This window comes from Saccopteryx leptura, chromosome X (assembly GCF_036850995.1).
Source record: "Saccopteryx leptura isolate mSacLep1 chromosome X, mSacLep1_pri_phased_curated, whole genome shotgun sequence".
Classification (NCBI taxonomy): domain Eukaryota; kingdom Metazoa; phylum Chordata; class Mammalia; order Chiroptera; family Emballonuridae; genus Saccopteryx; species Saccopteryx leptura.
The window spans coordinates 7,156,006-7,171,802 of record NC_089516.1 but is presented as its reverse complement, the minus strand read 5'-3'; the positions used below and the strand labels follow the sequence as shown (position 1 = coordinate 7,171,802).

The 15,797-nt window shown below is 50.1% G+C and overlaps 1 protein-coding gene across 2 annotated transcripts in view; it reads right to left on the bottom strand.

Moving 5' to 3' along the window:
- Window positions 1-15,797, bottom strand: part of OFD1 (OFD1 centriole and centriolar satellite protein) — a 54,599-nt gene that overhangs the window by 762 nt on the left and 38,040 nt on the right. The window contains exons 14-22 of one of the 2 annotated variants that reach the window (XM_066357405.1): window positions 15,576-15,706; window positions 14,920-15,031; window positions 11,456-12,016; window positions 10,804-10,930; window positions 8,876-8,988; window positions 7,344-7,433; window positions 1,955-2,121; window positions 709-858; window positions 121-188 (exon numbers count right to left, since the gene is read on the bottom strand). In XM_066357405.1, coding sequence (XP_066213502.1) covers window positions 121-188; window positions 709-858; window positions 1,955-2,121; window positions 7,344-7,433; window positions 8,876-8,988; window positions 10,804-10,930; window positions 11,456-12,016; window positions 14,920-15,031; window positions 15,576-15,706 — 1,519 coding nt within the window. The remainder of the gene's footprint in view (window positions 1-120; window positions 189-708; window positions 859-1,954; window positions 2,122-7,343; window positions 7,434-8,875; window positions 8,989-10,803; window positions 10,931-11,455; window positions 12,017-14,919; window positions 15,032-15,575; window positions 15,707-15,797) is intronic. The other variant, XM_066357406.1, reaches the window with a different exon arrangement.

Below are 15,797 nucleotides of genomic sequence, written 5' to 3'. Positions count from 1 at the left end.
TTTGGAGTCAGTAATTTTGATTAATTCAATAATGTCTTACTCCAACTTCTGAAAGTTTCCCTTGGCCAGCAAACCCAGCAACATACTAGTGTGCATAAGAACACAATGTATCGTTTATACCTTTCGTCCTTGTCACTAGATGGCAGTGTGTCCACTTCTGAATCTTGTCTGACAATGTTTATTGAGCTCTGGTACAGAGGGGAAAAGAATTATTTTCAAATCAGATATGTATTAATTTTATTAAGCACTTTGCTTTCTCTAAGAACCTTTGAAATATACATATCATTTGAGTCCAAGAGAAGAGGTGCTATTTAAACATGAAATTTAGCAAGCCTATCAACTACCTAGCACGTGTTCTCAATACCCACAGTATTTCAGACTTCTATAATGTATTAGTGTCTTAGCATCAATGCACTCATTGTCACAATTTTCATTATATTTCATACCTGTTCTGAAAATAATGAGACATCCCAACCTTTATAAACTTCAACAAATAAAAATCTGTTCAATTTTTTACCCAAGCAAATTTTGAAAAAAAAAATTGTCAAGGGTGTAATATATTTCAAATTCGAGGCTCCACTTGAAGTCTGGATTTCCTCTGCGTTAACCTTTCTGTCTCCAGTGGAGAAGGCAGACTCGCGTCCCAAGGCGCGGTAACAAACCACAGAAGCCCCCGTGGCCCCAGACCGCCATCCACAGCCTCAGCACCTGATCTGTCTTCTGCTCTCGGCCCTCCTGGATGATTTTCATGTACTTCTCCAAAGGACTTTCACCACAAACAGATTCGTCCTTCATTTCTTGAACACTCATTTCTAATTTCTTTTCCAGTTTAATCTTCGATGACTCTTCACTCATCTGCTGTGAAATACATGGTCACCAAACAGGAAATAGACAAATACAGTTTAAAAGCGCACAGTAATATAACTTTAATCCTTTAAGTGAAATCTGCATGCCAGAAAATGATTTCCTTTTCTTTTTCACTGAAGTCATGCTACCATCAAAGGGGGACATATATGTGTCATCTCAATGTGTAAAGGGATTAATTTGTGTCCTGTGCATTACACCAAATCAACCAGGAGCCGAAGGAACATTCATATGGAAGACTAATTTATGTAAGATTCAGCAGGCATGTGCAGTGGCCAGTGTCATCCATTTGTCTGGGACAGAATCAGGACATAGACGGCCAAAGAGAATCAGGCAGGTGGGGGGCAGGGAAGCCCGAGGAAGCCACCATGCACTGGCAGTCACCTCCCGGGTTCCTCTGGTCCCTGCTGGCTGACGTGTAAACCCTATTTACTAAGGGGGGCCCTATAGCAAAGCATAGTCTGCCTCCTTAACGGGGGTGTTTTCAGGACCTGGTGAGAATGCGCGCGCAGGCTTGCAGAAGCTCCCCTCTGCCGAGTCCTGGGGTGTGTGCGCAGCCCCTCGCAGCGTGCTTAAGCAAAGGAGAGGCCTACGGCAGGCATTTAAGTTACCTGCCGCTCTGACTCTGGGACACTGGGGACTCACCTCCCTGAGAGTAAGGTACTTACTGAGGCTGGACCATGCAGAGGCTAGCACGGGGAATTCACTACATCTACAATGATTACCCTCTCTCTTTTTTTTTTGTATTTTTATGAAGCTGGAAATGGGGAGGCAGTCAGACAGACTCCCGCATGCGCCCGACTGGGATCCACCCGGCACGCCCACCAGGGGGCGATGCTCTGTTGTGACCAGAGCCACTCTAGCGCCTGAGGCAGAGGCCATGGAGCCATCCCCAGTGCCCGGGCCATCTTTGCTCCAATGGAGCCTCGGCTGTAGGCTGAGAAGAGAGAGACAGAGAGGAGGGAGAGGGGGAAAGGTGGAGAAGCACATGGGCGCTTCTCCTGTGTGCCCTGGCCGGGAATCAAACCCAGGACTTCTGCATGCCAGGCTGATGCTCTACCACTGAGCCAACTGGCCAGGGCCTGATTACCCTCTCTTGATCCCGCTTTTCTAGTTCTCTCTGTTCCCTTTTTAAAGCTTCTTGTTCACTCTGCCTTCTCTCTTCTCTCCGTTTTTCTTCTTCTGGCAGCCTCCACATTTTTTCTTCTTCACTCTTGTCATCGTCAGTCTCTTCTCTGATTCGCTTATGATCTATACCTGAAGAGGCAGAAAATAAAGAGCAGCTTCCAGCATCAGTTTTTCAAACACACGCAGTGCTGGTTCCCAGGGGCCCTGGGGGGTGCAGAGAGACGCTCGTGCTCAGCCGGCTGTGGGCTGCTGGTCCATGTTCACGGCCCCCCAGCCGCCAGCACCCCTCACAGCACGCAACCCCTTTACTCCACTGAGATGCACACAGGTCACCTCCCCATGGATACCTTCAATGGTCCTCCCCTCCACAGCACACTTTCTCCTCTTCTTAACCGCCTGCTCCCTCCTTCACCTTCCCAAGCTCTGCATTTCTACCTCTACAGTTGGTTGGTTATAACCCCTCCATGACCTTAGGGTTCTGACCAAACGTCAGTCCCTATTTACTGCCGCAGCCCTTTTAGAACTCTTCTGGTGACCCCCACAAAGGCGCCTGAGCCTCTGCTGCCCAGAATGGTATAAAACCAGCCCGTACGCCAACGGCCCCCAGCCAGCTCGCCATCATTCCCCACTTCCTCCAGGCTGGTCCCAGCTGGGCTCAGCTACAGCCTCTGTCCTGATGACGCCCACGTCTTTTCCTGAAGTCCTGATCTCTCTCCTAGCCTCACCGCATGTTTCTGATGGGTTTCCTGCCAGCGACACATGGAAGCCCTAGAACACCAGCTTCATACCTGAAGTGATCACTCCTGTGCCTCTACTTGTGCTCTTTCTACACTACGGTCACTAGGCCACCTGGGCGTACAGGTGCTAACGCCGCCTCCTGCTTCAATCCGAGTCCGTATCACCGTTGACCCGGACGGCTGAAACAACCTAGTCCATGTTGTCCCTGACAGCACGGTCCCTGCATTCCAGCAACCGAGCCTCACCACAGCGCTCCCCTCCTCCTCTCCGAGACCTGCATCGGGGGCTGCTGCCTCTGCTCTGCACAGTCCACACCCACGGCACTCTAGAAGCTGACATCTGCCTTCTTCTTTCTGGAGTATCTTACTTACCTGGAGTACCACTTCCTTATGCATTTGGACTAGCAGTGGACGCCCTGCTGCCTGAGCACAGCTGGACTAGTGGCAGGCTACCTGCTCCCTGATCACAGCTGGACTAGAAGCAGACACCCTGCTGCCTGAGCACAGCTGGACTAGTGGCAGGCTACCTGCTCCCTGATCACAGCTGGACTAGAAGCAGACACCCTGCTGCCTGAGCACAGCTGGACTAGAGGCAGGCTCCCTGCTCCCTGAGCACAGCTGGACTAGAAGCAGACACCCTGCTGCCTGAGCACAGCTGGACTAGAGGCAGATACCCTGCTCCCTGAGCACAGCTGGACTAGCGGTGGACGCCTTGCCGCCTGAGCAGAGCTGAACTAGTGGCGGATGCCCTGCTCCCTGAGCACAGCTGGACTAGCGGCAGACGCCCTGCTCCCTGATCACAGCTGGACTAGCGGCAGGCTACCTGCTCCCTGAGCACAGCTGGACTAGAGGCAGACACCCTGCTCCCTGATCACAGCTGGACTAGCGGCAGACGCCCTGCTCCCTGATCACAGCTGGACTAGCAGCAGGCTACCTGTTCCCTGAGCACAGCTGGACTAGAGGCAGACGCCCTGCTCCCTGATCACAGCTGGACTAGAGGCAGACACCCTGCTCCCTGATCACAGCTGGACTAGCGGCAGACGCCCTGCTCCCTGATCACAGCTGGACTAGCGGCAGGCTACCTGTTCCCTGAGCACAGTTGGACTAGAGGCAGACGCCCTGCTCCCTGAACACAGCTGGACTAGCGGCAGGCTACCTGCTCGCTGAGCACAGCTGGACTAGAGGCAGACGCCTTGCTCCCTGAGCACAGCTGGACTAGTGGCAGACGCCCTGCTCCCTGAGCACAGCTGGACTAGAGGCAGACGCCCTGCTCCCTGATCACAGCTGGACTAGAGGCAGGCTACCTGTTCCCTGAGCACAGCTGAACTAGCGGCAGACACCCTGCTCCCTGAGCACAGCTGGACTAGCAGCAGGCTACCTGTTCCCTGAGCACAGCTGGACTAGCGGCAGACACCCTGCTCCCTGAGCACAGCTGGACTAGAGGCAGGCTACCTGTTCCCTGAGCACAGCTGGACTAGAGGCAGATGCCCTGCTCCCTGAGCACAGCTGGACTAGCAGCAGGCTACCTGTTCCCTGAGCACAGCTGGACTAGCGGTGGATGCCCTGCCGCCTGAGCAGAGCTGAACTAGTGGCGGATGCCCTGCTCCCTGAGCACAGATGGACTAGAGGCAGATGCCCTGCTCCCTGAACACAGCTGGACTAGAGGCAGATGCCCTGCTCCCTGAGCACAGCTGGACTAGCAGCAGGCTACCTGCTCCCTGAGCACAGCTGGACTAGCGGCAGACACCCTGCTCCCTGAGCACAGCTGGACTAGTGGCAGACGCCCTGCTCCCTGAGCACAGCTGGACTAGAGGCAGATGCCCTGCTCCCTGAGCACAGCTGGACTAGCAGCAGGCTACCTGTTCCCTGAGCACAGCTGGACTAGCGGTGGACGCCCTGCCGCCTGAGCAGAGCTGAACTAGTGGCGAATGCCCTGCTCCCTGAGCACAGATGGACTAGAGGCAGATGCCCTGCTCCCTGAACACAGCTGGACTAGAGGCAGATGCCCTGCTCCCTGAGCACAGCTGGACTAGCAGCAGGTTACCTGCTCCCTGAGCACAGCTGGACTAGCGGCAGGCTACCTGCTGCCCAAGCACAGCTGAACTAGCGGCAGATGCCCAGCTGCCCGAGCACAGCTGGACTAGTGGCGGATGCCCTGCTCCCTGAGCACAGCTGGACTAGCGGCAGGCTATCTGCTCCCTGAGCACAGCTGGACTAGAGGCAGATGCCGTCCTCCCTGAGCACAGCTAGACTAGAGGCAGATGCCCTTCTACCCGAGCACAGCTGGACTAGTGGCAGATGCCCTGCTCCCTGAGCACAGCTGGACTAGTGGTAGGCTACCTGCTCTCTGAGCACAGCTGGACTAGAGGCAGACACCCTTCTACCCGAGCACAGCTGGACTAGTGGCAGACGCCCTGCTCCCTGAGCACAGCTGGACTAGAGGCAGATGCCCTGGTACCTGAACACAGCTGGACTAGAGGCAGACGCCCTGCTGCACGAGCACAGCTGGATTTCCCCTGCTTGGGCCTCCACTTTCACTCTCTCACTGGCCGGACACACCCCTTCTCCCACCTCTCCCACAAAACCCTACCTCACACACCTCATCTTGACCATGCCTTTGATGGCATCCTTTTCTCTTGTTTGATTTAATGCAGCGGTTCTCAACTTGTGGGTCGTGACCCCGGCAGGGGTCGAACAACCAAAACACAGGGGTCGCCTAAAGCAATGAGAATACATTCCGAATCATAACTAGCAAAATTACAGTTATGAAGTAGCCACCAAAATTATTTTTTGGTTTGGGGTCACCGCAACATGAAGAACTGTATTGCGGGGTCACAGCATTAGAAAGGTTGAGAACCACTGATTTAATGTCATGTTTTGTACAGTAACACGCTGTGCAGGCTCGTAGCCGAGGAGCAATGGGCTACCACACGGCCTGGGTGTGCAGCAGGCTGCACCGTCTAGGTTTATGTAAGTGCCTCTATGACGGTCACACTTTGACGAGGCGCCGAAGCACACACTTCTCTGAATGCATCCCTGCTGTCAGGCGGCACATGCCTGCACCTCGTAGCTGCACAGCGACATACAGAAGCCTCTTTGGGTGTAAGAGCAAAGAAAAGCAGTGTTTCTCCTGGGCACCTCAAATACCAAGTTCCGGCCTCTCCCATCTCCCTTTGTACCCAGACAAGGAGGGGAAATGACAACTATAAGAGAGTATTTCAATGATCAAAGTGTGACCACTTACTTAATAATAAATTTAAAAGCCACTATAATTCCCATTACATCTCAGTGGTAGAAGACCTATCTAAGTCTGTTTCCCTTATTCTGTTACATTATTTTTATTCCCTATTCACCCAGGACTGTGCCACACAGCTGCCAGCACACCACTTCTGGGTGGCCAGCAGCCCTACTCGGTACCTATCCCATCAGAGGCCCTCGAGGACTGCTGCTGACTCTCGGAATTGCCCACAGAAGCCCCGTGAAGCCAGGACTTGGGCTGGCTCCCTGTTGGATGCCCGGCTCCCAGCACAGCAAAGGTTCCTCAGCACGTCTCACGGAACGAGTGCTGTCCGGGAGGATTTACTCTAAATCAGCAACAACAGCCTGTTCAAAGTCTCCTGCTTCTTTCAGTAATTCCTCATATTCCTGAGCATGCTGACTTAAACCAAGAAACTACTTACAAGAGGCTTTGCCTACGCGGGATTTGGGGGATAACAGGGCTGCTCAAACACTGGGAAAACAACAGCTTGACTTGAGCAATTTCTAGTTCGAGGCTTAAACTCTGTTTCAAGGAGCGAAGGACCTGGTGGGAACGAGGCTCTCGTCTCCCCTACAGCTTTCCTCCCGGCCCAGCCCCGCTGGTGAGGGCAGTGCGTAATATGGAGCAGAGACGAGGAAAGAGGAAGTGGGCCAGACCAGTCTGATGGCCAGTTTCCCTCCAGTCTCACCAGCTTTGCAATAATGGAAACGCAAAGCTGTTTCTGTCCTCATTTCTAAGAAAGACGTAATGAAGCAAAGGGACAGAAACAGATACCGCCCTGCCCAGTGGCTCAGTGGGCGGGAGCATGGTCCGGCACACCGAGGGTGCAAGTTTCATCTTGTGGCAGGGCACATTCAAGAACCAACCAACGAGTGCATAAATACGTGGAATAACAAATCAATGTTTCTCTCTTCCGCTATAAAAAAAGCAATAAAAAATTTTAAAAATGTATAAACTACAATCACATTGTAGATGTACAGTGTATACAGGTACTTACCATTGTTTGAATTTTACACTATGACTTCCCAAGATAGAACTGTTTTTGTAGAAGTTCTTAAGCAAAAAAGTAACTGCTCTGTTAGACTGTGGACAAGTAAAGAAAAAAATATTAAAAGCCACTGGCCCAAGAAGACTAAATGAGAAGACTTTCTTCACAGTTTTCTCCTCGGCACTGTCTTTACATATTCAAGTCGGGAGTTACTTCAGAAATGTCATTAGCACTGGTAATACCCCAACCCTGACGCTTGAATCATTTACGCTTACAGAAGGTCCTCCAACATACATGAAATAATGTAATACAGGGCGGAGCCACGATCAGCATGCACTCATGCCACCTGTTAGTTAAGGAAACTTACTTGGGGAGGGAGCAGCAGCACCCAGGCGAGGCGAGTTGCCAGCAGGATGGAGGCCATCCACTGCGAACGGCTTTGGCATGTCCCCTGAATCTACATGAGGTACAGACAAGGGTCCCATGAGTCCTGAACAGCAGCAGCAAGAGAATGCGGTGCAGCGTGGGGGTAACTCATCACAGAGCACAGAAGTGCCAGCCTAAGCAACCAGGCCAGGCCTTGCCTTATGAACTCATTCTAAGGCATTTTCAGCAGAACCAGTTGCCAATGTTCTCACTTCTCCAAGTGTCCGTCAATTTTGAAGAATTAGATTTGTTTCCAAATCAGATTCATGACGCAACAGGAAAGTGACAGAAGAATTCACCTAGCTTGCTGATAATCACTTGAACTCCATTTAAATAGCAATGAGTTAACAAAGTTGTTCAAGTCAGTTGCAAAGAATTTAAAAATTTTACTAAGCCCTGACATTTAACTGTTCCAAATATACTTTGCAACTTGGCAATGAAGCCGAAAGGCAGAACGACACGTTATACACAAGTATAAAGACTTCCCAAGCTGGAAGGAACCTGAGCGGACTGATTTACATCCCATTTCACACTTAAGCAGCCGGCGCCCAGGGAACAGTCTAAGGCAGACTGGTGGCCAGAGCCGGCCCCCAGTCTGACAGTGAAGCTAACATATCCACCTCCAAGCTTTCACTGAGAATGGTTTTCTAAACCCGAGGCTCCCGACAGAATCTGCACAACTTAAAGAAAATAAGCATCTTCATATTCCATAAAAATAGGGAAAAAAAGTTTAAAAATCTTATTTTAAATAAAACATATTTTAAATCTTAGGCCATCCCAAACTTGGTGAATTAAGGGTTCACTTGTAGGTTTAACTCCAACTTAGAAATTATTGGTTATCCTAAAATTTTTTTTTTTTTTTCTCTTTTTTTTTTTTTTTTTCATTTTTCTGAAGCTGGAAACAGGGAGAGACAGTCAGACAGACTCCCGCATGCGCCCAACCGGGATCCACCCGGCACGCCCACCAGGGGCGGTGCTCTGCCCCCCAGGGGGCGATGCTCTGCCCATCCTGGGCGTCGCCATATTGCGACCAGAGCCACTCCAGCGCCTGAGGCAGAGGCCACAGAGCCATGCCCAGCGCCCGGGCCATCTTTGCTCCAATGGAGCCTTGGCTGCGGGAGGGGAAGAGAGAGACAGAGAGGAAAGTGCGGTGGAGGGGTGGAGAAGCAAATGGGCGCTTCTCCTATGTGCCCCGGCCGGGAATCGAACCCGGGTCCTCCGCACGCTAGGCCGACGCTCTACCGCTGAGCCAACCGGCCAGGGCTATCCTAAAATTTTTTTAAAATGGAACTCAAATGTACCCCTGAAAATCTTTGTGATATAAAAACAAGGCAATATATCTATATTTATGGTTTTATCACAAATTATAAATGTCCTAATTTGTAACTGTTTGATTTTTATAACAATTGATATGTCTCATCAAAGCTAAGTTTTCTACATTTTCAACTTATAAAAACCAGTACAGGTACTTACATTTGAACTTACATCCAAAAGATGATCCAAACTCCTCATTATTCTTAAAAGATAGCTTATCTGGACTTGGAACTTCATTTCTGTCCTGAAGTTCAGTTTCTCTCTGATAAAGACTAGGTGGGAAGAATAAAGTTCATGAGTGTGAAGCTGTAATAACACAAAAACCAAGAGCACGCAATGATGAAAAGCATCTTGTGACTTGAGAAAACCCTTTAGAAAATGAACTGTGCTCACTGAGAATAAGGGCCACACAGCACTGGGCACTCTCTGTGCACCGGGCAGCATTCTAAGCAATTAAGCCATTAGCTCAGGGCCTCCTCAGAACCACCGTACACTGTGAGGCAGGGTACTACCACTGTTAACACAGAATAATATTACACTCTCAGTGCTGTTTATTTTACCAAGAACCACAAACATTTTTGAAAAATGCAAATTCCGGACACAGTGAGTACAAGTCAGAAATAATGCATGCAATACTACAAGCCCATGTGGATCAAGGTGCCCTAACTCACCGTGTTGTCCCATCTCTCCTCTTGGCTTTATCACAAGAGTGAGCGACATAAAAATATACATAGACACTGCATGCACTAGGACCATGGTAGGCACACGTGGCAGCTTCCACTCTGTACAGTAAGACTGAATGCAAGCAGAAGTCCAACGTGGAGCCCAGAGCTAAGAATTCATCGTCTCCCACCTTAAGGATCAGGCACAGGAAGGAATACCAGCTGTGACTTGAATCCCAGCCTGGGGGGCCCACCGCCAAGCTTCTAAGTCCGTCTACTCCACCCTGCTGCAGCAATCAGACCCTGCAGCCCACTACCGCTTCGGAGTCTCTCTCAATAGACCAACTCGAGTCTTGTTTGCCGAAATATTTTTATTTTATTTATTTGTTTGTTTATTTTTGACAGAGAGAGCCAGAGGGACAGATAGGGACAGACAGGAAGGGAGAGAGATGAGAAGCACCAATTCTTCGTTGCGGCACCTTATTCACTGATTGCTTTCTTATATGTGCCTTGACCGCAGGGCTCCAGCAGAGCGAGTGACCCCTGCTCAAGCCAGTGACCTATGGGCTCAAGCCAGCGACCATGGGGTCATGTCTATGACTCTGCACACAAGCTGGTGAGCCTGCACTCAAGGCGGGTGAGCCCATGCTCAAGCCAGCGACCATGGGGTCATGTCTATGACTCTGCACACAAGCTGGTGAGCCTGCACTCAAGGCGGGTGAGCCCATGCTCAAGCCAGCGACCATGGGGTCATGTCTATGACCCTGCACACAAGCTGGTGAGCCTGCGCTCAAGGCGGGTGAGCCCATGCTCAAGCCAGCGACCATGGGGTCATGTCTATGACTCTGCACACAAGCTGGTGAGCCTGCGCTCAAGGCGGGTGATCCCATGCTCAAGCCAGCGACCATGGGGTCATGTCTATGACCCTGCACACAAGCTGGTGAGCCTGCGCTCAAGCCAGCGCCCTCAGCGTTTTGAAGCTGGTTCCTCTGCATCCCGGTCTGATGCTCTATCCACTGTGCCAATGCCTGGTCAGGCTGCCAAAACATTATTAAAATAACTTTCTAAAGATGTGTGAAACTATTTCAAGTCTAAAAATAAACTCAATTTCCTTTCACAGATTTTGAATACTGCTTTTTTATCTTTATTCACTGTGTCTCTTCATGGCACTATGACGATGCTTATTGATACCATAGTGTGTATTCTATACATCAGGTTTAGTAAACAAGAAAAAATCGCTTATGTGCTAATGGGAATTTTTTCCCCAGGTAATTCTCAAAGATCACACGGCACCTTACAATCTGACTGAAAATTCTATGCAGCCTTGTGGTCTTGAGTATCACCTTAAAAAACTAAACACGTCAAGGCTAAGACCTTATGCAGTAAACCAGACTTGACTGAGGCCAACCAGAACCCAGGACTTACCCAGCCTTCTGCTCCAGAGGGCTGCGGAGCGAAGGCTTGGAAAGGTGGTGTCTAGACTCAGCAGGTGAAGGCTGGAGCATCCTCTCAGGGCCAGGACTGGGGGCAGCAACGTGGGATCGGCCCAGACCTAAGGGGAAGAAGAAATCAGGGCAAGAATAGTACACATTACACGGAGAAAAAAGTAACGAGGTTTCTAAGGAATTCTATTATTAATAGTTTGAAAAGAAATTCTATTATCCTTGCAAACAGCTGAGTAGGATGTATAAATGACACACAGCATTAACAATTCAAGCACCTAAATGAAACTGCAGTGATTACAATAAAATGTGTAAAACTAATCAGCAGGAAAGGAAAAGCCACCGACTGTCATCCTCTGAGCACCTCTGCATGCCAAGAAAGTGCTGGAACTTGCCACTCTGTCCCATTGCCTCCCCCACCAACCCTGGGCCATACGGGAGACAGAGACGCTGCTGTAAGCAGGCCACCACAGGTGCAGGGAGGACACACTGCTCAGGCTAGAGACTCCCCGGGCTGAGCTGAGCACGCGCTCTCCGCCGCTTCCTTCCGTCCAGGGCTCGCTTTCATTCAGCTAAGGGTCCACCGAGACCACCCAAGTCCAGAGCATCCCGCAATCCTTTGTGCTGAAGCTTACCTTCCGGATGCATCGCAGCATCAAGGCTCCGTGTAGCTTTCTCAAGGGGCGTGGAGATTAGGCGCCTGCCGGGGCCTCTGTGCAGCTGGCAGGCCGTGCTGCCCGCCCATGTGCTCCTCTCCAGAGGCCGCCTGGGCGCAGCTCTTTCCTCTGCAGAAATACATCTTTTCGAGGAGCCTGAAGAGATGCTCTTGCGGGTCCCCTGCCCGTGCGGGGGCGGGGGGCTGCTGGATGGTAGTGGGCTTCTGGCGGCGGGGCACTGACTAACTCTTTGACAGTAGTCCTGAAAAACTTTCTCTAAGGTTTCGGCCTCCTGCTCGAGCACCTTCATTTTCGCCTTGGTGTTGGCTACGAACTCAAGTTCGGAGTCGGGGGAGCTACTATCTGTGCTGGCGTTTGGGTAACTGGTGATCTTTGGTGTAACTGCGTGTGCCGTCAGCTGTTCCTGTCTGAGAGGATTTCTCAAGAAACCCCCTGTTATCTCACTGCTGGCAGACAAGAATTCACTGGCAGAAAGACGGAGAGGCTGCCTCAGATTGCAGGACACTTCATTCTCAAGGGCTGTGGGTTACAGAGATAATGTCACACACGAGCAGAGAGTAAAATTCAAATATACTTGAGAGTTTTTTTGAAAAATGAAAGATTATAATACAAACAAACATGCACATTAAACAATTTCTGAAGTCGTGGTAATGCTAACAATTACTAGCATTTACTGAAAGTTTTTATATACCAGCTACAGCTTCATAGGCCTTTTTTTTTTTAAGTGAGAGGAAGAAAGGCAGAGAGACAGACTCCCGCATGAGTCCCAACTGGGATCCACCTGGCAAGCCCCCTACTGGGCGTTGCTCTACCCATCTGGGGCTGCTGCTCCGTTGCTCAGCAACTGAGCTATTTTAGTACCTGAGGCGAGGCCATGGAGTCATCCACAGCACTCACGGCCAACTTTGCTTAAACCATTTGAGCCATAGCTGGAGGAGGGGAAGTGGGAGAGAGAGACAGGAAGAGGGGAGGGGTGGAGAAGCAGATGGGTGCTTCTCCTGTGTGCCCTGACTGGGAATCAAACCAGGACTTCCACACGCTGGGCCAACCGGCCAGGGTAGCCTTCTCTTTTAATATATATTATCTCACAATCCATAATACACATTCTTGAAATCCAAAAAGCTCTGAGAACTGAAAATTTATTCATAATTTATTTGCTCACATAGCCTAACTGTACCTAAAACCATTTGTTTGATAAATTTTACCCAAACTGATGCAAACTCGTTCATAATCTTTATTTATTCTACCCAGCATGGATATTCATACATTTGACTGCAAACATGTTTCATTTGAGGATGCTTCCCCTTCCCTAGAAATCCCAGAGCTGAGACAAAATCACTGTAGGGTCCAGGTTTCAGATAAGGGAATGAGGATCTGCAGTCACAACGCTGTGGGCTAAGAACTCACTCCTCCCTTCTTACAGACAGGAGGCTGAGGCCGGGTCCCACAGGTAGCAAGGCGTACAGACACTGGGACTTCCGAGCACAAAGCCAGTATATGTGGCCACTACTTTCCCGCAGTGCCTCCAGGACAATGCGTGTGTTTGAAAGGACTCCATCCTCAAACTGTTTTTCATGATTCGAGATCACTGATTTCAGCTGTGGACAGTTTGGCAAATGGAATTGTTGAGAGAAAATAAGGAATAGGAAAGCACAGAAATGAGCAAAGAAATATGATGAGAATAAGAGAGACCGACATCAAAGGAACCACAGCAGGAGAGATACCCCTGGTCTCTCCCCTTAAAGCTACAGCAACTTGGAAAGCTGCACTTCCACAGAGTCCCGGCTGAATGCACAAACACACCCGAGACCTGTGCACTGAGAGACCTGAAGGTGGGCAGGTGGGAGCAAACTGGGGAATCAGGGACAGAAATGCTCAGCTGAGCCACAGTCACAGCCCTCCAACTGGGAACGCACGGCAGGACTCGGCCCAAAGAGGGAACATTCGGGCTGTGGCTGACACGACCTTCAGCCGCGAGGAGCAGAGAAGTTTGTAGGCACCCCTGCAGCAGTGGTCAGTACGAGCTGCAGCTGAGTCCCAAGACCTCACCAAGGACACAGCACAGAGGTGACCTCAGCTGTCTGGCTGTCAGCATTCAAGACAGAGAAAGCCATGGAGACTAGCTGCCCCCTAACCTCCCAAAGCTCACCTCCCTTTGCCCGGGAGGCAAGGCTGTGGAGCACATGGTCTGCAAACCTGAGAACGGGTGCTGTAGAATCACTTTCTCCCTGAGCAAAGGGCCCATTCTGTAAATGGTCCCAGGATCACGGCACAGCGGGGAATCTGTGGAGGTCTGAGGTCTCCATTACTGGGAGGGCAAAGAAACTTAGGATGGCAGCCAGGGTGCCAGGTTGCCCTAGCCCACCCTCCCCCACGCATTGCAGATATACTGATGGCAGCATCTGGCTGCAGTGGAAAGCGCTGGGGTTTCACGGATTTGGAGCCCCAAGCCCAGCCCATTCTCTTGTGGGGTGGTCCCCTGGGACTAGGGCAAGAGGACCACAAGGGAGGTAACCACTACCCCTTGGAGATCTGAAAAGCTAGAAAAGGGAAAGAGCTAAAACATCTTGTGAGTCAGTGCCACCTACTAGAACAGAAAGATTTCTTTGTGTCAAACATACTAAGAGAAGCACCACTCATACAGATGCCTAGGCCCGAGATGGCGAACCTTTTTATAAAAACCGCCCAATTTTGCAGTGATGGTCAACCTGGTCCCTCCCGCCCACTAGTGGGCATCCCATGCTTCATGAGTTAGTGGAGCAACCAAACGGCGCCGTGATTGGCCCACCGTGAAAGCTGGAACCATTCTGAACGTCTGATGTCGCAGGCACTCAACTCAGGCCCATCTCATTCCATCTTCTTCGCCAGGGCGTGGTAGGTCTTGTGCCCCATTATCAACGAGGACACTGAGGTCTGAGGAAGTTCAGTGTGCCCAAGGTCCATCAATAACATCCAATTCAGGGTGCACAAGCAAAAATATATATAATCTATCTGATTCCTGATGATATGACACAAGCCCCTGGCTTGCCCCGTATGTTTCCTCATCTCTCAAGGCATAGGTAAAAGCACTGGAGAGTCAGACTGATCTTACTATTGGGGTGACAAATATAAAAAAGTTCTTAGGCCCACGATGAATTTAGGGACTGGTGTCACCACTACACCGCTCCTATTTCGGGTGAGGCTCTCCCAAGCCATGGGGCACCTGCAGAAGCAAGTTACATTAGCTGATGACCCAGCTGGCTGGTAGTCCTGAAATGGATAGAAGTTTTATTTCTAAGACGACATATTTCTATGGCTTTCCCCCTACGAGGAGAATTACTATATCTGAATGAGATACAATCATGAGAAACAATCATGGCATTTCCACATACTTCAGAAGTTTTACACACACGTACACATTTATAGGTTAAAATGCCACTAACCTGTCTGAGTTTCTTTCAGTTGCAATTTTAAATCAGCCACCTGCGTAGTTAACCTCTTTACAGAGGCATCATAATCTGGGGTCTGGGCCTTCAGCTTTGCAGACGGCTCAATCTGAAAAGAGTCAGAGAGGGAAAAGAGGTCAGTGTGAAAGAAATCCCCGTTCACTTCCAAAGGCCCAATTCTCTCTCATCAGCCTTCTTCTCTTTCTTCTGCTTTGCCATTTCTGAGCAGCTTCACGCTTGCAATCCACAGGTCCCTAGAAAACAACAGAAGACACAAGTTTCCCACCTCCCTTTTCACTCATCTCAAAACACAGCGACTGAGGGCATGAGGCAGACACCAGAAAGAGGGTGCCACTATTTCTTTCTCAGTCACAGGGAGACTCAAGACAGAGACTACGAGCGGGCACTGCGACACCAAACACCATTCTGTGTTTACGCACACTTGCTTTCCTCTGCATTTCATTACTATAGTGACTATAAAGCCGCATAATCCCTCAAGAAGTTTCTCAGATGATCACTGCCCCTTAGCACGTCCGGGGAGTAACTTATGATGTTAAAAATCAGTCTGATTGATGCCGGTGTGACATATGCCAAGTTTCCATGTGGACAGAGTGGACTGGCTGAACACCGGGCCAAGGGAAGAGAGTACTCACCTCACTTTGCGGCTGTTTGTTCAGAGTTTCCTTGTGGGTTTTGAACTCCTTGTGCCATAAATCAAATGCAGTTACTGCTTTCTTTAATTCTTCCTGAAAATCTGCCATCTCAGGAGATGGCTCAGCTATACCTGAGAAGGTAAAAAGGCCTGGTGATTATCAACCGTAAGTTTTCTCATTTCACTTAGCAAAAGCAGCTCAAGAGATTTTAAATTCTTTTCT